Source organism: Pelophylax lessonae, assembly GCF_965119305.1.
Source record: "Pelophylax lessonae genome assembly, chromosome: 6".
Taxonomy (NCBI): Eukaryota; Metazoa; Chordata; class Amphibia; order Anura; family Ranidae; genus Pelophylax; species Pelophylax lessonae.
Window position 1 is genome coordinate 260,528,174 of NC_138773.1, and position 21,920 is coordinate 260,550,093.

A 21,920-nucleotide genomic window follows, 5' to 3' on the forward strand; every position below is an offset into this window, starting at 1 on the left:
GCATTTCTGATGTTGTATCATTTTACATGCAGCCAATGGCTTTATGCATTGTGGGAGATGAACGCCCCAGCCAGAGTACCGGTCTCCAGTTTTTACTTTCAAAAGATTTGTATTTGTAATATAAAGGAACAGATACATAGCAAGCATTATGAACCATGCACAAAAAGCAAATATTTGACAAACTGAACCATACCGAACAGTCTTCGTACAACTCTTAAATACTTCTAAGTGTAAGTAAGCAAGTGAACCCGGTAGGTTCCACAATAAGAAGGGCACAGAGTAAATGCTATGCGCCTTGAAATGGAGATCCGGAGAGGCCCGCCCAATCCCAAGGAGACCCCAGTTTTTGAACCCTGAATACAGCACTTGAGCTGGGGTAAGGTTGGTCATTTTGCAGCTTATACAAGCCATTTCTTGAGTTCTATGAGTGCCAGGAACATACCCTAGCATTTATTTCTACACATGTGGCACCGGCACCTTAAGCCTCGTACACACGCGTCGAAATTCGGCAGGGAATTTTAGTCCGACGACCGATCTGCCGATTTTCGGCTTGTTAGTATGATGCTCCCGACAACCGACTCCGACTTTTCGGCCGAAAAAAATCTGGTGTGCAGGCTATAAAATTTTTGTCCACCGTCAAAACACGGCCGATTTTCGTGCAGTCAGTACAGATTTCGACAGGGAAAAATCTAATGAGCAAGTTAGGGCATGCTCAGAGAAGAAAGAACACAAAGAAAGCAAACCAACACATGACATCACTTCTGAAGTAGAATTTTGTCGGGCGAGAAAATTCGTGTGCAGTCTAGGCACATTCCAACCAACAAAACACCACTCTGGACAAAAGACGGACGATCGGTCGGCCGATAATCGTTGCGTATGTACTAGGCTTTAATCCAATCACCATTGAATGGTCAAGGCAAATGTTGAATGTCCTAGAGGAGGTGCACATTTCCAGTGAGATGCACATTTCCAGTGAGGTGCACATTTCCAGTGAGGTGCACATTTCCAGTGAGGTGCACATTTCCAGTGAGATGCACATTTCCAGTGAGGTGCACATTTCCAGTGAGATGCACATTTCCAGTGAGGTGCACATTTCCAGTGAGATGCACGTTTCCAGTGAGATGCACATTTCCAGTGAGATGCACATTTCCAGTGAGGTGCACATTTCCAGTGAGGTGCACATTTCCAGTGAGGTGCACATTTCCAGTGAGATGCACATTTCCAGTGAGGTGCACATTTCCAGTGATATGCACATTTCCAGTGAGGTGCACATTTCCAGTGAGGTGCACATTTCCAGTGAGGTGCACATTTCCAGTGAGATGCACATTTCCAGTGAGGTGCACATTTCCAGTGAGGTGCACATTTCCAGTGAGGTGCACATTTCCAGTGAGATGCACATTTCCAGTGAGATGCACATTTCCAGTGAGGTGCACATTTCCAGTGAGGTGCACATTTCCAGTGAGATGCACATTTCCAGTGAGGTGCACATTTCCAGTGAGGTGCACATTTCCAGTGAGGTGCACACTTTGGACAGAGAGGACAACTGGTTGCAAAGAGGTGTGAAAGAAACAATCTACATCAAAATGGAAGAAATATCCCTAAACAAGAGTGGAGGCCATCAACACCATGAAATTCATTTATTAAAGGAACTGGCTGTTCAATTTTTAAGGAAGTTGAACTTTGCAAGGGAAATTTCTCCAGAGCTTAGAGAATGTGGTGAAGTTTCTCTTTGCAAAGAATACCCACTCACGATCAAGGTAAATAATATTTTGCTTGCACATGTTTGAAGGATAGAAGTCTTCAGAGCTTCACTATACGTATGCACTTACAGTGGCTCTGAGGCAAATTTCCTTGCAAAGTGAACAATATACTGTATGTCTTTCACATATATTGCCACTTTTACATCTCTACCATGGTGATTTGAAAACGATTCACACCTTCAGTCATGTAAATTAAATGACTGACACCTATGCAGAATTCCTGGCAGCAGGGGATGGGCTTGAACGGGGTGGTTACACAACTTTCACACCTCTCATCTTGTTCTTAGACAATCAACATGTGCCTGGACAGATTCCATTAAGACTGGATTGAGGTGTCGGTGACACATGTGTGTATGTAAATGCTGGGGTATGTTCCTTGCACTCATTCGAACTGAAGTTGGACAAGCTGCAAAATGTCTTCAATGTTACAGAATAAGTCAAGTTTAATGTGACTAACCACTATGGGCTAATGTATGTAAGCAGTGTTTGCAAGCATGCATTGCTTCCAGATGCGTTTATGTATACTAATGAACATATTTATCATATAAGCTACTAAATCTCCCTTTTCAGGGAAGAGAGAAAAATGAAAGGCACTTACGGCAGCCAAGCTCATCTGAATTATCTGTACAGTCTGCAGACCTGTCACACCTCCAACTTAACGGAATACAGCGTCCATTAGCACAACGGAAGTCACTTGATGAACACCCTAAACAAAGCAAAGATCAAACACATTAACTAAGTAATAAACAATATTTACACACACAAGACCTTCCCAAAAAGTTGAAGGGCAACATGCATATTAACAAATCTGAAGATGTTTCTAACTTTTCTTACTACTTTGGACATTGGCGAGTCAGAGTTTGATTGGTAGATATGGATATGAATGCACATATACTGTTACTCAGGGCTGCTGTTAGAAACTACGGGGCCCCATACAGTCTACCTGACAGATCGCCCCAGATAGAGGGGAGTTTAGAGACTGTAAAAAAAAAAAAGTCAAGCACCTATAAAAGCGGCATTTTTAATGTCCTGTCCTGTGTACATGAGGCCTTAAAGTGGTTGTAAACCCTCACCTATACCCAGAAAAGAAAGAAAACTCTTCCTACATAAGTTTTACATGTATATTTCCTGTCTTTCCCTTTCTACACTCTGTGGAAAGTGCAGATCGTGTCAGAAGTATTGTTTCCTCTTCCAGCAGTGGGTGTGGAGTCTGGGCTTACACTGTGTGAGAGCTCATTGGAGGAAAGGGACGCCCCCCACATCCACATAGGAAGAGGAATGAAGGAACTTGCAGAGCTGCAGGCTGAATAGACAAGCTTTCTGATTATCTACCTCTAAGCTCCTTTCCCAACACAAATTGTCAGTTGCTGTTGTCTCGTTTGTCGGAGAACTTGTCAGAAGTGCTGATAACAGAGGAATGGAGCAGCAGAAATACACTGCACTTAGAGCTTTGGAAAGAGATAAGTAAATACTACAAATACATGTGCTTAGGTCAAATGTCATGAATAGGGTTTACAACCACTTTAAAGTATGTACTACACCCAATTCATTTTTGTGATATGTTTGGTGTCTTTACTTTTAATTTTATCTAGGATGATGGAACTACCTCTGATCATACACAGGCTGATACCTGCTCAATTGGTAAATCGAAGGAGCCGAGTGAAAGTAGATGCAGTCACTGTTTGGTTATTCTGCCAGGCACAGGAGAAACAGCTGTCAGAATACAATAGCCAACAGCCACATGGTTTAGTGTGTATGGCTAACCTAAGAATAAGGCCCCTTTCACACAGGGAGTCTGTCAGACGGACTCCATTTTTCTCAGCGAGGGATCGATCTGCCGAACCCCCGCTGAGCAGGTGGATGGCAGCTGTGTCTCTGCGCTGTGTGTGGAGACACAGCTGTCAGGTCCCGCTGTTCTCTATGGAGGAAATGGATGGGAACGGACCGTCTGTCCGTTCTCATCCGATCCCATCCGATTTGATCCACTGGACGGATGGAAAATAGGGTTTGACGGATCAGATCGGATGTCACCGGACATGTCTCCCCTGACATCCGATGCCCCATAGAGATACATGAGGCATCCGTTCAGATCCGCCAAAAAAAAAAAAAAACGGACAGGCGGATCTGAACGGTCCTCCTGTGTGAAAGGGGCCCCAGGGTTTGGCAAGGGTGTGTCTATAGCCTTAAATTAATTGCACCGAAAGGTGTCCTTCTTCCTATTTCAGAAAGTGGGCAGGCATAAGTAATGGCCATCCTGACAGGTACTCTTTAATAAGGAGATACAAATTGCAATGATTTTGAGCAAAATACCCAAAAGCAATTAGTCAATCAATTTGGTTTTGGTTTGCAGCCAAGATGCTGTTTTAGGCATTATTAATTGTCTTATCAAATAACCACATAGAGAGAGGAGAGAATCCATTAAACTGTACCCAAATAAATACACATCACTCTAGCTATACAGGGTTTTTACACACATAATTGGCTTGCATTTGAGATCCTTTTGAGTTGCTCCTCATTTATTTAAATCACCCATTACCAAAGGCAATGGTAGAGTAGATGATGGTGCAGCTTAAAGGAGATGTACAGCCAAAGCTTGTTTGGCTGTACATCTCCTATGGATCACAGGAGTGCAGTTTGTTCTGCACTCCTGTGACCCATTTTCAGCAGACAGCGGGCTGAAGTCTGCTCTCTGCTGACGTCACAGAAGTCGGTCCAGACACCACGTCAACAGGACCACAGAGTCTGGATCCGCCAGGTACGTGGACTGATACCTGGCTCAGCCTCCCAGCGAGCTGCTGAGAGTGTGAGTCGGCCACTCCCTGCCCCTTCACAGCCCAGCGCTCCAATGAGCGAGGAGGGGGCAGAGCGGAGAGTGGTGACTGACAGTCAGCAGCTCTCTGCTCGGGGAGCTGTCAGAACCGAGTGATCAACGGTGTCCAATCGTTCGGTTCTCAGCGCAGAGGCATCAGGGGACAGATGCAGCATAGGTCCAATGCACCACCTAGGTAAGTATAATTAGGGGGAAAAAAAACGGAATCCCATACATCTCCTTTAATCCCAAATAAACAAGAACTCTTTTATCCATTCAAATTGCCCATGGCACTTCTACAGCTATCCTATAAAATATGTTTGTCTCTTGAAGAAGTGAACGTTGCTTCACAAAACGCGTTGAGTGTTAGGATTCCATTTCCTCGAGTATTCATGTTACAACTACGTTTCATTCTTTGATGTATTCTATGTCATTTTAATATGATTTTTATCATGTATACGAATCAAAGTTTCTTCCTTTTTAGAATATGTTGACCTATTTTTGTTTGGTGCTACTCTTGTCAAAGTCTCATTGGTAATTTTAATGCATAAGGGCCGGTTCACATTTCTGCAAATGCGCCGATCACATGTAATTTGGAGCGCACTGCTCCTTCATTACATGCGATCGGAGGTGCGGATGTGAATTCAGCCATACACTTTGTATGGCTGAATTCGCATTGTATCCGCACCAAACACGCACATGACCCTTTTTTCCAGCCGCATCAGGATCAGATCGCACAGTGGTTCACACTTGTGTGATCCGATCCTGTGCAAACTGTCAGATCGCACTGCGATATGCGATCAAACTGGGGGTGTCGTTAACATTTCATTGACACCCCCTGCGTATCGCATATGGCAGTGTCAACTGCCAGATGTGCGGGTGCGATGCGGGAACAGGCTGCGAATTTGCCTCACAGGTCGCCCTAGTGTGAACGGGCACTAAGAGTTCCCATTTATTTTAAAGCTGCTTTTGCATTTGTATTGACTTGTGTGGGGAAAAAATAAAAAATAAACAAAAGCCTTTGTATACAAGCCATGAGGTTGTTTAGGCCAACTTTACACCTATGCAACAGCACAGTGTAGATTCGCTTTGTAGTTTACGCACATGTCCCTTTAACACACCACAAAGCATAATTCTGAAAACACATGGGGTGTGTTGGGAAAAAAAAGGGTCAGATATGTTTTTTTTAACCACTTTAGCTCCGATGATTTGACCCCCTCATGACCAGGCCATTTTTTGCTATTCAGTACTGCGCTACTTTAACTGGCAATTGCGTAGTCATGCAACACTGTACCAAAATGAAATTTATATCATACAAAATATCATTCATTCACACAAAGTGCCGGTTCACACTATTTCGATCACAGACATTGCATATGATTCAGAGCGCACTGCTCCTAAAATCACATGCGATGCCTGTGCGGTGCGAGTTCAGCCATACAGTTTGTATGGCTAAATTTGCACTGCAATCGCAGTGAACTCGCACAGAACCCTTTTTTTGGTCCGCAGCAGAATCGGATCACATGATAGTTCACACCTGTGCGATCCGATTCCTGTGTGACCTGTCAGATTGCACTGCGATATGCGATCTGATCTGGGGGTGTCGTTAACCTTGAATTGACACCCCCAGCGTATTGCATATGGCAGTGTGAACTGCCTGTGCTGGGGATGCGATGCGGGAACACGCAGTATATTCACAGTGTTCCCGCATTGCAATAGTATGAACCGGCACAAATAGAGCTTTCTTTAGGTGGTATTTGTTCACCTCTGGGTTTTTTACTTTTTGCGATATAAACGAAAAAATGAAAATTTCGAGAAAAAAAAAAAAACTATATTTTTTCTGCAATAAAACATATCCAGTACAAAAATGTAAAAATCGAATTTCTTCATAAATTTTGGCAAACAATGTATCGTTCCTTCTGTACAGAACTCTGTATTGGCAGCAAGTAGTTAATGCATAGACCAGCCTTTATCAACCTTTTTAACACGGAGAAACCCTTGAAATACATTTCTGGTCTCAGGGAACTAAAGTTCTTTAGAACTAACGACAGTTCCACTTACTTTGTGTGAGAACATTCTAAAGTTCTAAAGAAGATCATTCAATCAAATTGCAATGTGTATGGTCAGTAACTTACTATGTGTAACTATGTAACTTACTATATGTAATTATATTTAACTATGTAACTATATGTAACTCTATTTAACTATGTAACTATATGCAACTATGTAACTTACTATATGTAACTATTGAACTATATGTAACTATGTAACTTACTATATGTAGCTATATGTAACTATGTAACTATATGTAATTATGTAACTGTATATAACTATGTAACTATATGCAACTATGTAACTTACTATATGTAACTATTTAACTATATGTAACTATGTAACTTACTATATGTAGCTATATGTAACTATGTAACTATATGAAATTATGTAACTGTATATAACTATGTAACTTACTATATGTAACTATGAAACATACCATATGTAACTGTGTAACTATATGTAACTATGTAGTCAGATGGTTGCCAATAACTTATTGGATGCTATGAGCAACTTTGACACTTTATATTGTATAGCAGAATACAATATAACACAGTACTCCTGTGATTTAGCTCCTTCTTATGTTATGTGTTACAATCAATGAGCAGAAAAACATGTCAATGTGAAATTACGATCCACGTGGTGCTAAAAGCTTATTTCTAAGTGATTGTCTAGCTGTGACATTCTGATTTATAATGTATGTTGCAAGTGGTCAGAAATTTCCCCTGGTTTAATGGTGGTACAGGGTGGTACAGGAATATGTGTACACCCAAATACCTTCTATGGAATAATGTATGGTGGAGGTTGGTGGTGCAGGTCTGGGGTTGGTGGTACAGGGCTCTTATCAAACCACCTTTACAGCACAACAGCCTCCCTTGCAGAAAACACTTTGATGGAATGTACAAATGCACGCTGGAATCTCTGAGCTCTATCACTGAGCAGAGTTGGACAAGATTAGAACTTTTCCTAAGCCTGCTGATTAAAAAAAAAAAAAAAAAGAAAAAACATGTTGAGATGTTTAATTAAAGTTAACTTTCTAGCAACTGTATTCCAGGAACACAGGAAAGGAAATGACAGTATGACACTATATATATATATATATATATATATATATATATATATATATATATATATATATATATACCTATATCTATATATATCTATATCTATATCTATATACATACATATATACACACATATATATATATATATATATATATATATATATTTTTTTTTTTTTCCTTCCTACTTATTCAGAATTTCTATAAATTCTAGATAAAATCCTTTTTACAGATACCACTATGTCAAAAATGTTTGCTCCCCAAACCCCCTCCTTCAAAGTACCATCCCATCCTTGTTGAATGGCACTGCAGAAGGTTATAGTTTGCAAATCCTTACTTCTAGGGCTGATTTACACCTAGGCTAGCATTGTGGAACGCACACATGAACGCATACATTTATGTAACACGTTACATGCATTGGTGCATTGTAGTGACATTTATTTTGAATAATATCCCAATGCACTAGCACAATGCACATGGATTCCAACACAAAGCATGGCAATGCACCACAGTGCAGACAAACATTAGTGACTTCAATTTTTGGGAAGTTTTTGTGCATCAGAAGACAAGGAATGCATGGTAATGCATGACATAATGATATTAACACACATGTAAATGGGCCCTAAATGCTGCTTCTGTACATTCTGCTACCAAAAGTAAACATTTTTTTTTACCATTATAGCATTACAGCTGCTTGCAGTGGGGGTACCCGGCAGGAGCTGGAAGCACTGGTGGGGACCCGGGAAAAGGAAGATCCAGGCTGCTCTGTGCAAAACCAACTGCCCCTGAGCAGGTAAGTATGAAATTTGTTATTTAAAAAAAACAAGGCTTTACTATTACTTTAGCCTTTGCAAACCGAGATATTACCTTGTAGAAGTAGCAATGACATCATGGCTTTGCTGTACATAGGCTGCACAGAGAACTGAGTTGTGGGAGGGATTGAGCAGGCTCCACCCACTACAGGCTATCTGCAAAAACTACGTGGGGGCGGATACAAGACCAGCCACCCTGCACAAGGAGAGAGAGTAGCAGAAACTGGTCTTTATTACAGGAAAGTCCTGTACAGAGCCAATATTTTATACCGGATTACTGCACACAAAGCACCCCAAGATTGAGGAAAGAACATACATACCTCTTATATTTAGGCAATATTTGCTTATCTCAGGGTTCAACTTGAAAAAAGTGTTTTTTTTACTATCTTTGTCTCAGTTGGGGAGTTTTCTCCTCACTTTCTATCTCAGTGACCTCTTGTCACCAGGACAGCCATATAACCTAATAGGGGTCCTAACCCCTCCCCTACTGGTCCCACCATCGGTGACTCTGATCTTTGCTTTCTTACAGAATAACAGTAACTGCTGGAATATTCAGCATCAGACATTGTACACAGTAGGGGGAAGCCAATACACCAGGAAATGTCAGATGCTGAAGATTCTTTGGCTGGTGAAGCTCTTAAATAGTGTGAAGATGGCAGACATTGGGGTCAGCACTTATATGGCTGGCCATACTCAGCTCACATTTCAATTGATTCCTGGTGAAGCACCACAAGCCTTGACAACCCCAACGAGTTGGGTGGAAAACTATTTGCCGTACACAAACTGCAAGCTATCAGAAAAAGTCACCTTGGAAAAAGACCTGGATGCTCCAGCTGCCTGAATACCATAGACAATATATACCGTCCAATTAGAGAGCTAAACAGCCAAGAGCCCAACGTTTTCAACAAATTGGCCCAATAACAATGTTAACCCGCCTAAACCCTGCAGAAAACCCCAGATCTATCTGGTATCTGCTTATCTGAGTCCATTTAACAACTTGCCAACCAGCCGCCGTACATATACCCCACCCTGGCTCCCCACCATGTCCAGTCAGAGAACACTTTGCATTCATTATCAAAAATACAAGGCATGCTGTGAATGGCACCCATTAAATAAGCCTTTATTTTACAGCGCCAGTTAACGACTTTGTAGATTTTTCACAGATTCAAAATCTGCATGCAGCATACAAAGTGTAACAAAATAAGGCAGCTCTAAGCATTCCATCACCTGGGTGAGCCCGGCTCAGGACACCGTGCCATGTGAGTGTAATATGTTTAGTAGCCAGAAAATCAGTGTAAACAGCCTCACACTTGAGATTAGCAGATGAATGAAGGATCTGGGGGAAGGGTGACATGCAACCAAATAATAAGATCGAATCAGCTTTTTGTGCCAGGTTTACCTTTTCAAAGGAAATCCCGGAAGTACTTATTACAGATTTATCTAATGACTGAAAAGGCTGCACTGTGATTTAAAGTTGAACTGCCTAGTGACTGGCTGCCTGGCCACCAAGTGCCTCCACACATGGAAACACCCTACATACGAAGTGCAGGAGTCAGGAGTATGTAACATATGCAGTGGCAGTGGCAGTGGCGTTACTAGGGGGGACAGAGGGGGCCATGGCCCCAGCAACATTATACTGTGCCCCCCAATTTAAACACCTTTTTATTTGTGTAGCGGATGCTGATGCCGGGTACCGACACCCCCCCCCCCCCCCAGCCCATTCCATCAGACACTGCAGGACACAGGCCAGCGGTGCCAAAACTGACAGGCTCTGTGAGAGGACACAGGCAAAGCCGCAGCTGCGGGGGATTTCCACCCCTCCTTCTCCTCCTCGAGCTGAGCAGCTCTCATTCACTCAGCCCAGCAATGCCCGCTCCTATTGGTCACATTCAGGGCCAATGGGAAACTAACAGGCAGAGAAATATGGGACATGTAGTCCTGGATACCAGTGGGCCCAGGAGGATTTCCTGGAAATGGACTGCATCCCCCAGCATACCGAGTGGTAAAGGGAAGAGGAGGAGGGGAAAGCGGACAAGAGGGACCAGCAGCACTCACCAGCAGTACCCACGAGCAGTACCCACCAACAGTGCCAGCCAGCAGTACCCACCAACAGTACCAGCCAGCAGTACCCATCAGCAGTACCTGCCAGCAGTACCAGCCAGCAGTACCCACCAACAGTACCCACCGGCAGTACCAGCCAGCAGTACCCACCTGCTGTACCAGCCCTGGAGAACAGCCAGAAGCATCTACCAGCCATACCTGTCTGGGGGACAGCAGCAGCCAGTGATACCTGCAGCAGTCCTGAGAAAGAAGTGAAGATTGGGGTCAGTTGAGGTGCAGGTATAACACAGTGCATCCATGTAAAAGCAGCCTTAGGTCCCTTTCCCGCGATCGGTTAGATTGGGTCCGCCTGTCTGTTTTTCAGGTGGACCCAATCGGACTCTCCATTCACCTCTATAGAGTGGCAGGTGTAAATGGACTTGTGTACGTTTCCAGACTCGCCTATCTTTAAACTGATCCACTTAAAAAAACAGAAACGGATCTGTCCTCTTCTGTCTGGGTGGATTGGAATCAGAGGGCCCATAGAATAGAGTGCGCTGTGTCTGTGTCTGCTCTTCATGTGCTGAGTGGACACATACCTGTCATCTGCCCGCCTCGCTCATTGTGGCCCACAACTGGTTACCAAGTCGCTAAAGTGGCCCTCGCTCCTGAAAAGGTTGGGCACCCCTGCTGTAGGGGTATGAGCTCCGGATGGAGAGGTGCGCTGTAGCAGCCTTCCCCCTTAGTTTTTCCATGGTGCGGCAGAAGAAAGGAGTCCCGGAGGGGGAGGTGCGCTGTAGCAGCCTTCCTCCTTAGTTTTGCCACGGTGCGGCAGAAGAAAGGAGTCCCGGAGGGAGAGGTGCACTGTACTGTAGCGCATCAGGAGACCCGGGGGGAAATCATAAAGATCTTCCATGCAGTTGATAAAAATGTTAAGACCGCTGCCACTGTCACAGCTGGCCTTAACACTTTCATCACTGTGGTTGGCAGTTTCCACTATTCTTCTCTACCTCCTCCACGCTGGGAGCAATACTAGGCTTTATTACTGCGTAAACTGGCACCAGTACTAGGCTTTATTAATACTTATATAACAGATCAGTGCAGCGCAAATATACCCAGATAAATAAATAGAAAACAGTAAATAATGTTCATAAAACAAATACCCAGGAATGATCAGAATGATGCATGCTGTGGAGTAGGATGTGGCCTATAAAAACGTGCTAGTGTAAGGAGTGATTCCAGCCCGTCAACCTTACACAAAATCTGCCTCTCTCCCCCTGATTCGACCTAAAAGGTCACACAGCACTTTCCCATATCAAGGGGTAATATCTCCAGCTGTCAGGTCCTGATGTAGGTCAAGGTATCTCCGTGTAACAAAAATAGATGGGTGGGAACACAAAACAGAATCTAGTGCTCTCTGTAGCAACACGATTTATTAAGGAAAAAAGATCAAATACACTTACAAGTATAGCACTTCCACCAAGTACATGAAATCAGCGTTTTAAATGTAAAAGTCAACCATAAAGATGGCCGCAGGTGATGTCATATGTTGCTCCTTCCCCCATAAACTGGCACCAATACTAGGCTTTATCACTGCGTAAACTGGCACCAATACTAGGCTTTATTACTATGTAAACTTGTACCAATACTAGGGGTTATTACTGCGGAAACTGACACCAATACTAGGGTCTATTACTGCATAAACTGGCACCATTACTAGGGGTTATTACTGCGTAATCTGGCACCAATACTAGGGGCTATTACTGCGAAAACTGGCACCATACTAGAGGTTATTACTGTGTAAACTGGAACCAATACTAGGGGCTATTACTGCATAAACTGGCACCATTACTAGGGGTTATTACTGCGTAAACTGGCACCAATACTAGGAGCTATTACTGTGAAAACTGGCACCACACTAGAGGCTATTACTATGTAAACTGGCACCAATTCTAGGGGCTATTACTGCATAAACTGGCACCATTACTAGGGGTTATTACTGCGTAAACTGGCACCAATACTAGGGGCTATTACTGCATAAACTGGCACCATTACTAGGGTTTATAACTGCATAATCTGGCACCAATACTAGGGGCTGTTACAGCGTAAGCTGGCACAAATACTAGGGTCTATTACTGCATAAACTGGCACCAATACTAGGCTTTATTACTGTGTAAACTTGTACCAATAGTAGGGGTTATTACTGCGTAAACTGGCATCAATACTAGGGTCTATTACTGCATAAACTGGCACCATTACTAGGGGTTATTACTGCGTAATCTGGCACCAATACTAGGGGCTATTACTGTGAAAACTGGCACCATACTAGAGGTTATTACTGAGTAAACTGGCACCAATACTAGGAGCTATTACTGTGAAAACTGGCACCACACTAGAGGCTATTACTGTGCAATCTGGCACCAATACTAGGGGCTATTACTGCATAAACTGGCACCATTACTAGGGGTTATAACTGCATAATCTGGCACCAATACTAGGGGTTATAACTGCATAATCTGGCACCAATACTAGGGGTTATAACTGCATAATCTGGCACCAATACTAGGGGCTGTTACAGCGTAAGCTGGCACCAATACTAGGGTCTATTACTGTGTAAACTGGCACCACTACTAGGGGCTATTACTGCATAAACTGGCACCAATACTAGGGGCTATTACTGCGTAAACTGGCACCAATACTAGGGGTTATTACTGCATTAACTGTTTGCTAAAATTGCTTCAAACTATAAAGAAAAGTTGTCAATAGTTTTCCTCTTTCTCAGGTCTGAAGCAATTTCTAAAGGAGGAAAGGAAAACTCTTGAAAGCTTTCCTTTTAAGTGTTAGGTTAGTACAATAAAAAGGTATCATTGCATACTGCATTACTCTCGTATTATGTAACCTTATTTATATACAGTATATACTTATTTCGTTTTTTTTCAGTGGTATTTAGTGGTGAAAATTATGAGTGCCCCCCCAGTTTTGACTGTGGTATCTTATGTGCCCCTCCTATATATTGTTCCTAGAGTTGCCTCTGTGCAGTGGAAGGGTCAGGTATGTAATGTATAGAGTGTGGAGGTCAGGTGCATGTAACTTACATAGTTTAGGAGCCAGAAATATATTCACTCCATTCCCTATACATAGCACAGCAGTACCACCTATGTACATACATAAAAATCCATACAACATACATACATATACATACACACTGCATACACACACACATGCATACACAAACATACATAGCCAAACATTTACCTTCCTAGTGGCATTTTCACAGTCCCAGCCCCAGCTCCTCCTCCTCCTCCTCCTCCTCTCCCTCCCTCCTCCTCATATAGCAAGCACAGCTCCTCCTCCCAGTCCTCTTACTCCCTCCTCTGAGTCCTCTACTGACAGCCGGTGTTGTAAAATTTTGTCGGACCCGTGAAAAAAATCGGACCTCGTCACTTTAGATTTTTACATTTTTTTGGGGGGAATTTCATATAAAAAATGTGAAAAATATTGTTATTTTTGCAAAAAATTGTCGCTCTTTTTTGTTTATTGATCAAAAAATCGCACAGGTGATCAAATACCACCAAAAGAAATCTCTGTTTGTGGGAAAAAAAAGGACATCAAATTCATTTGGGTACAGCATCGCACGACCGCGCAATTGTCCGTTAAAGTCACGCAGTGCCGAATCGCAAAATACCCCCTGGTGAGGAAGGGTGTAAAATCTTCCGGGGCTTAAGTGGTTAAACCGTGCAGGTTTAGGAGATATTAATTTTACGTACAGGTAAGTCTTATTATAGGCTTGTAAAACAGATACCCACAATAGTCCTAGAAAAGGAATGGTGAGTAGTAACCCTATGCGCTTAGGAGAAAAACGGCTAAAATAAAATAAATGGATAAAATAAAATATAAAATATTCTAGGCTTACCTGTAGGTAAAAGTTAAAAAGCGGAGTATACTACAACTTTAACCCTCTTGGGCATGGAGTTCTGACATGGCCCTTTCTGCCGTACTAAAAAATGTTTTGGCTGCGATGCTTGGAAACTGCACTGCACATTCTCAGGGAGTTCCCCTTTGCACAGGACCTGTTGAGGGCCTTGGAACCGGAGCTCAAAGACTTGGTGCCACAGACAGCCATCACACGATATGGTGTGCTGAACAGACTATCCTGTGGGACTTTTGTTCTGGAGGACATTGATGGCACCTGGCGGGTTATGTGTTGCTTTAAAGATGCTCTATTGTATAGAAAGCGCCTCATCCACCAGTGGGAGAGAATGTCCATTGAGGAGTGTTGCAGACTGGTTTACAGTCTGTTTGGAGACTATAACTTGGTGGACTTCAAGGAGGAAGAGAACATCTGAAGATTCCCCCTTCCCCCACTCTCCCTTGTGTGTTTTTGTCCTCTCAATAAAGCCTCTTTCACACTGCTCTGTAGCAAAATCGCTGTAAAAGTGCATATACGTTTTTATTGCGATTTTGCTGTGTTTTAGATGTGTTTCTGGTGTGTTTTTGGGCCACCTGCACCTGAGAAAAATGGACATGTGACTAAAAAACGCACCAAAAACGCAATTTCTTTTTTTCATTTTTACCACATTTTCCATTCATTTCAATGGGAAGCTGCTTTTTTTTGGATTTTAAAATCCACAGCACCCACAGCGCAGTGGTGTGAAAAGTCTCAAAGCATTTTTCCTGCATTTTTCTTGCAAGGTAAAAATGCAGGAAAAACATATAAGTGTGAAAGGCCCTTAAAGCTTCGGGCCTGTGAACTTTTATTTATTTCAGGTACTCATATAGCGCCGTCAATTTACACAGTGCTTTACAAATATATTGTACATTCATATCAGTCCCTACCCTCAAGGAGCTTACAATCTAAGGTCCCTACCTCACATTCATACATACACACAGAGCTTTTTTCAGTGGGAACGCGGGGGAACGCAGTTCCGGCACCTCCAGCACTGAATGTATTTAATAGCAAGAGTGTGGGGTGTGCCAGGCGGTCTATTGATGCTGGCTTCTGGGGGATCTATTGTCACTGGCGGCAGTGGCGGGGATCTGTTTTGTATGAGGGTCTATTGTTGCTGGTGGGGATCTATTGTTGCTGGGGGTCTTATGCTGCTGGTAAGGGATCTACCATTGAGCTAGAGGTCTATTGTTGCTGGCTGCTGGGAGAGCTGTTGGGGGGATGTCTAATGTTGCTTTGGTGGCTCTTTTGTTGATGGGTGTGGTATTTTGTTGCGGGAGGTCCATTGTTGCTGTATGGGGGGGTCTATTGTTGTGTGGGGGGGGGAGTCTATTTTTGCTGTGGTTGGGTCTATTGTTGTTTGGGGTCCATTGTTGCTGGGGGTAGAGAACATTGTAGCTGTTGGGGATCTATTTTATATTTTTATAATATATTTTTTATATATTTTATATTAGTATTTTCTGCTTTTCTTGCTATTAACAAACTCCATACAAATGATTTAGCGCCACAAAATGATACTTGGTTCTGTATTCTCTAGAAGGGGCGGTACTGGGAGGTGGATAGGGGGGGGGTGGAACCCAGGGACAGTGCTCAGAGGTGGGTAGGGGGCAGGGACAAGGGGTGACTCCGCAGGGGAGAGATCCTGTACCTATTCTCGGATCAAAAAAGCCCTGCATACACATATTAGGGCCAACTTAGACAGGAGCCAATTAACCTCACAGCATGTATTTGGAGTGTGGGAGGAAACCCAACGCAGGCACAGGGGGAACCTTCAAACTCCATGCAGGTGTTCTTCCCTCCCACCCCCCCATTACACCCATTGCTTTTTTAATTGTTTATGAAATGTTGCATGCCTTGGTTTAATAGCGGTGCCATGCAGGATGTGTGGGGCAGGAGCTCAACTCGGGCACTGCACATCAGACATTGCACTGTTAGTTCGGTAATGTGTCTTGGTCAATGCGTTTTGGGGGGCAAGCTGCATCATGCTGCGCTTCGCACAACATGCTTAGGCATCATACCGCAGGGTGAATGTATTTATTGTGTGATTGGTTCTCTATTGTAATATAGTGTATTCATGCACTGTGTCACAGTACAGGGTTAAATATACCCCAATTAAGTATTTTGTTTTTTATATAGTTTATATAAAATAAAGTATAGTTTTGCAACTAAAAAATGTTTGGCTGGAGTTGTCCTGTAAACAATTCAATGTAGATGTCAATGCGAGGATGGAGTGTTTGATGTCATAGAAATATGATTTCAGCATCCACTAATAAATCAATACAAGCTGCTGCTGTCCTAGGTGCTGCACAGGATAATAGATCATCTTCTTTTCTGGGCAAGCTTATGGAGGAATATTTATTCAGGCCCAGATGAAAGCATTTTCATATCTTTTCTGAACTGAAACATTTTATACTCTTCCCATGTTTGCTGTCAAAAGTGTATGTAAAGGCAAACAATGTAACTTAAAGGGATTGTAAAGGCAGAAGGATTTTTTATCTTAAAGAGGAAGTAAACTCTGGTTTGTTTGTACCTATAGGTAGGCCTATAGTAAGGCTTAGCTTTAGGTACTGTAAATATCACCTAAACGTGCACCGTTTAGGAGATATTTACTATATACGCCACCAATGACATCTGCTGCTTGCTGCGGGGGCACTCAACAGGAGGGAGGGCACAGGAGCGCCGAAGAGGGACCTGAGAAGAGGAGGATCTGGGCAACTCTGTGCAAAATCAACTGCACAGAGGAGGTACAGTAAGTATGGCATGTTTGTTATTAAAAAAAAAAAAAAGACTTTACAATGAATTTAATATGTGAAAACTTGTAAACAACCGGTGCAGTCCTTTCGTTGTCCTTGTCTTTCTATCCTAATTAAAGTACTGTATAACTAAAGACAAAACTTTTTTTTTTTAGTTTTGGATATAGAGTAGAGAGGGATTAGACCCCCTGTCAGTTTTCATTGCTGTCTGTGTCCCCATAAGGGAGATTCGCCCTCTCTATTTGTCCTATTTATCATTATCAGTGAAAGTGAAAGTAAAAGAAAACCCCAAATTGTGGGTTGTCTTCCAATGGGGACACTGGTTCTGGTGACCTGGGGGTCCCGAAGGAATTCTCTAAATTGTCAGGGATTTCATCTCACTTCCTGTTTGGCTATGGGACAGGAAGGGAAAGCTCCCCAATGGGACACAGATGGCGAAAAAAAAAAACAAAATATGGCAGCGGTTATAAACCTTCATTACTCTATCCAAAATGAAAAATAGAAGTTTTGCCTATATTTCTACTTTAACCTGGTGATCCTGCCAACCTATTCGCTCCCAGGCTAGTTAGTGACGTACCGGTACGTCACTTTGCCTAGGAGGGGCTGACCACCGCCGTATATAGTCGGGGGCGGCAGTCAGCAAGTGGTTAAGAGATATTCCCCATGCATGCAGCCACTGACACCAGCGGCGCATGCGCTCCGAAAGTCTGGCGGCCCTTAAGAGCTCCTTGCCGGCTCCTTGCTGGAAAGTGAACTCCTGCTTGCATTTGCAGGAGTGACGTCATCGCGGGTCCGGCCACTCACAGCGCCGGAGCCACCGAACCTGGAAGAGACGCCGAGGGAACATTATAGCTCCCTCAGTGGTGTCCGGGCGAAAGTGTGGGGGCTTAGTTCTAAGGTAAGTATTTCATAATGTGCTAGTATGCAATACATACTAGCACATTATTCCATTTCATTGTCCTACAGGGTTTTTTTTTTTTTCTCAGGGGATACTACCGCTTTAAGGCAGTGCTGGAAAATAATGGCGGCCACACAAAATATTGACACTTTGGGCACAATTTGGACATTTCCACTTGTGGGGTGTACTCACTTTTGTTGCCAGATTTTTGTAAATATTTTATTATATCTTTTCATGTGACAACTCTGAAGAAATGACACTTTGCTACAATGTAAAGTAGTGAATGTACAGCTTGTATAACAGTGTAAATCTGCTGTCCCCTCAAAATAACTCAACACACAGAAATGAATATTTACAAAAATGTGAGGGGTGTACTCACTTTTCTGAGATACTGTATAAAACAAAACAAAAAAAAAAAAAAAAAAACAATGCTACCAAAAGAAAGCTCTATTTTGTGTGGGGAAAAAATGATATAAATTCCATTTGCGTAGAGTGTTGCATGACCAAGCAATTACAAGTTTAAGTAGCGCAGTTCCAAATAGCAAAAAATAGTCATGGCCCTGGTCATGAAGAGGGTAAAATCTTCTGGAATTGAAGTGGTTAAAGGCAATATTTTTTTTTTTTTTTTTAGTTATAAAATGTAAAAGTAACGTTTCATTCATTTCCACTGCTGTGCAGGAACGGAGAGTGACAATGTGAGCTCCAGTGTCTTGCAGAAAAATGTAGCATGTCTGCATTTTCACGCAACTTACCTCCTCTTTTTTTTCTATGTGGTCTCGAGGTGACTATTACTGATCAGGTGCAGAAAAACGCAGATCACCACACATGGTGTGAACAAGGAGAAAATCGGAACTTTAACAAGCAGAAACAAATGTACAAACCCAAATCCAAAAAAGTTGGGACACTGTACAAATTGTGAGTAAAAAAGGAATGGACTAATTTACAAATCTCAAACTTATATTTTATTCACAATATAATATAGATAACATATCAAATGTTGAAAGTGAGACATTTTGAAATGTCATGCCAAATATTGACTCATTTTGGATTTCATGAGAGCTACACATTCCAAAACAGTTGGGACAGGTAGCAATAAGAGGCCAGAAAAGTTAAATGTATATATAAGGAACAGCTGGAGGACCAATTTACAACTTATTAGGTCAATTGGCAACATGATTGGGTATAAAAAGCGCCTCTCAGTGTGGCAGCGTCTCTCAGAAGTCAATATGGGCAGAGGATCACCAATTCCCCCAATGCTGCGGCGAAAAATAGTGGAGCAATATAAGAAAGGAGTTTCTCATAGAAAAATTTGAAAGAGTTTGGAGTTATCATCATCTACAGTGAATAATATCATCCAAAGATTCATAGAATCTGGAACAATCTCTGTGTGTAAGGGTCAAGGCCAGAAAACCATAGTGGATGCCCGTGATCTTCGGGCCCTTAGACGGCACTGCATCACATACAGGAATGCTACTGTAATGGAAATCCCAACATGGGCTCAGGAATACTTCCAGAAAACATTGTCGGTGAACACAATCCACCGTGCCATTCGCCATTGCCATCTAAAACTCGATAGGCCAAAAAAGAAGCCTTATCTAAACATGATCCAGAAGCGCAGGCGTTTTCTCTGGGCCAAGGCTCATTTAAAATGGACTGTGGCAAAGTGGAAAACTGTTCTGTGGTCAGACGAATCAAAATTTGAAGTTCTTTTTGGAAAACTGGGACGCCATGTCATCCGGACTAAAGAGGACAAGGACAACCCAAGTTGTTGTCAGCGCTCAGTTCACAAGCCTGCATCTCTGATGGTATGGGGTTGCATGAGTGTGTGTGGCATGGGCAGCTTACACATCTGGAAAGGCACCATCAATGCTGAAAGGTATATCCAAGTTCTAGAACAACATATGCTCCCATCCAGACATCGTCTCTTTCAGGGAAGACCTTGCATTTTCCAACATGACAATGCCAGACCACATACTCCATCAATTACAACATCATGGATGCGTAGAAGAAGGATCCGGGTACTGAAATGGCCAGCCTGCAGTCCAGATCTTTCACCCATAGAAAACATTTGGCGCATTATAAAGAGGAAGATGCGACAAAGAAGACCTAAGACAGTTGAGCAACTAGAAGTCTGTATTAGACAAGAATGAGACAACATTCCTATTCTTAAACTTCAGCAACTTGTCTCATTAGTCCTCAGACGTTTGCAGACTGTTATAAAAAGAAGAGGGAGGCTGAGATGTGTTAATGCCATGAAATTTAAAATCATCTTATTTTTCCCTTAAAATGATACATTTTCTCAGTTTAAACATTTGATATGTCATCTATGTTGTATTCTGAATAAAATAGTGAAATTTGAAACTTCCACATCATTGCATTCTGTTTTTATTCACAATTTGTACAGTGTCCCAACTTTTTTGGAATCGGGTTTGTAAATGAGGAGGGTTTTATTGCGTTTTAATTGGTTTGATGCGCACACTACTTTCACTGGCTACTAGGGGTATCCACATGCCTTGGCTGGACTGTCTTTTCTTCTATGTAAAGGAATGCGTCTTAAAATAACACATCAATTTTCACTCCAAATCACTTGGAGTAGACTGCTAGACAACAGTTATGGCTACACAATAGTGCTTCAGTGCTATCCTGGAAATGAGAATGCTGATTGGGCAGAAGACCAGAAATGAGTTACAAAATCTTTTATAGCACAAGATTATCAGGTCAAAAGTTCCCTGTCCATAATGACCGGCACAGACAATGTTACACTCATGAGTGTGGATAATTAATATCAATAGGTTAATATAATCAACGGAAATGAGACACAAATTGCTGTCATACACTTTCGCTGTAAAACGAATCATTTGCAGTACTTAATTGACCTGTTCATTTGAACTAATTTAAACTAATATGGTAGGTGATTAAAGTAATAGTCCTATGGAGATTAAAAATAGCTGCATGAATTCTCTGTAAGGACATAGAATATTAACCCCCACCTAATCAATGTATTAAAACATATTAACAAACACTATATTGTGAAAAGTATTGGGACACCTGCCTTTATACACACATGAACTTCAATGGCATCCCAGTCTTAGTCTGTAGGGTTCAATATTGAGTTGCCCCGCCCTTTGCAGCTATAACAGATTCAATCCTTCTAGGAAGGCTGTCCACAAGGTTTCGGAGTGTGTCTGTGGGAATGTTTGACCATTCTTCTAGAAGGAGATTTGTGAGCTCAGGCACTGATGAGGCCTGGATTGCAGTTTCTGCTCTAATTCATCCCAAAGGTGTTCTATCGGGTTGAGATCAGGACTCTGTGCAGGCCCATCAAGTTCCTCCACCCCAAACTCACTCATCCATGTCTTTATGGATCTTGCTTTGTGCACTGGTCCAAATCATTTGGTGGAGGGGGGCTTAGCCCCTTAGTTCCAGTGATAGGAACTCTTAAACCATCAACATACCAAGACATTTTGGACAATTTCATGCTCCCAACTTTGTGGGAACAGTTTGGGGATGGCTTCTTCCTGTTCCAACATGACTGCACACCAGTGCACAAAGCAAGGTCCATAAAGACACAGATGAGTTTGGGGTGGAGGAACTTAACTGGCCTGCACAGAGTCCTGTTCCCAAACCAATAGAAGACTTTTGGTATGAATTAGAGCAGAGACTGTGAGCCAGGGCTTCTCGTCCACCATCAGGGCCTGACCTCACAAATGTGCTTCTGGAAGAATGGTCAAACACTCCCATAGACACTCCTAAACCTTATAAACAGCCTTCCAGAAGAGTTGAAGCTGT

The 21,920-nt window shown here is 42.5% G+C and overlaps 1 protein-coding gene across 1 annotated transcript in view; it reads right to left on the minus strand.

The window, feature by feature from the left end:
- The window catches only part of LRP2 (LDL receptor related protein 2), a 369,604-nt gene that overhangs the window by 289,954 nt on the left and 57,730 nt on the right, over positions 1–21,920 (minus strand). Inside the window, exon 2 of the mRNA XM_082260064.1 lies at positions 2,359–2,466. Coding sequence (XP_082116190.1) covers positions 2,359–2,466 — 108 coding nt within the window. The remainder of the gene's footprint in view (positions 1–2,358; positions 2,467–21,920) is intronic.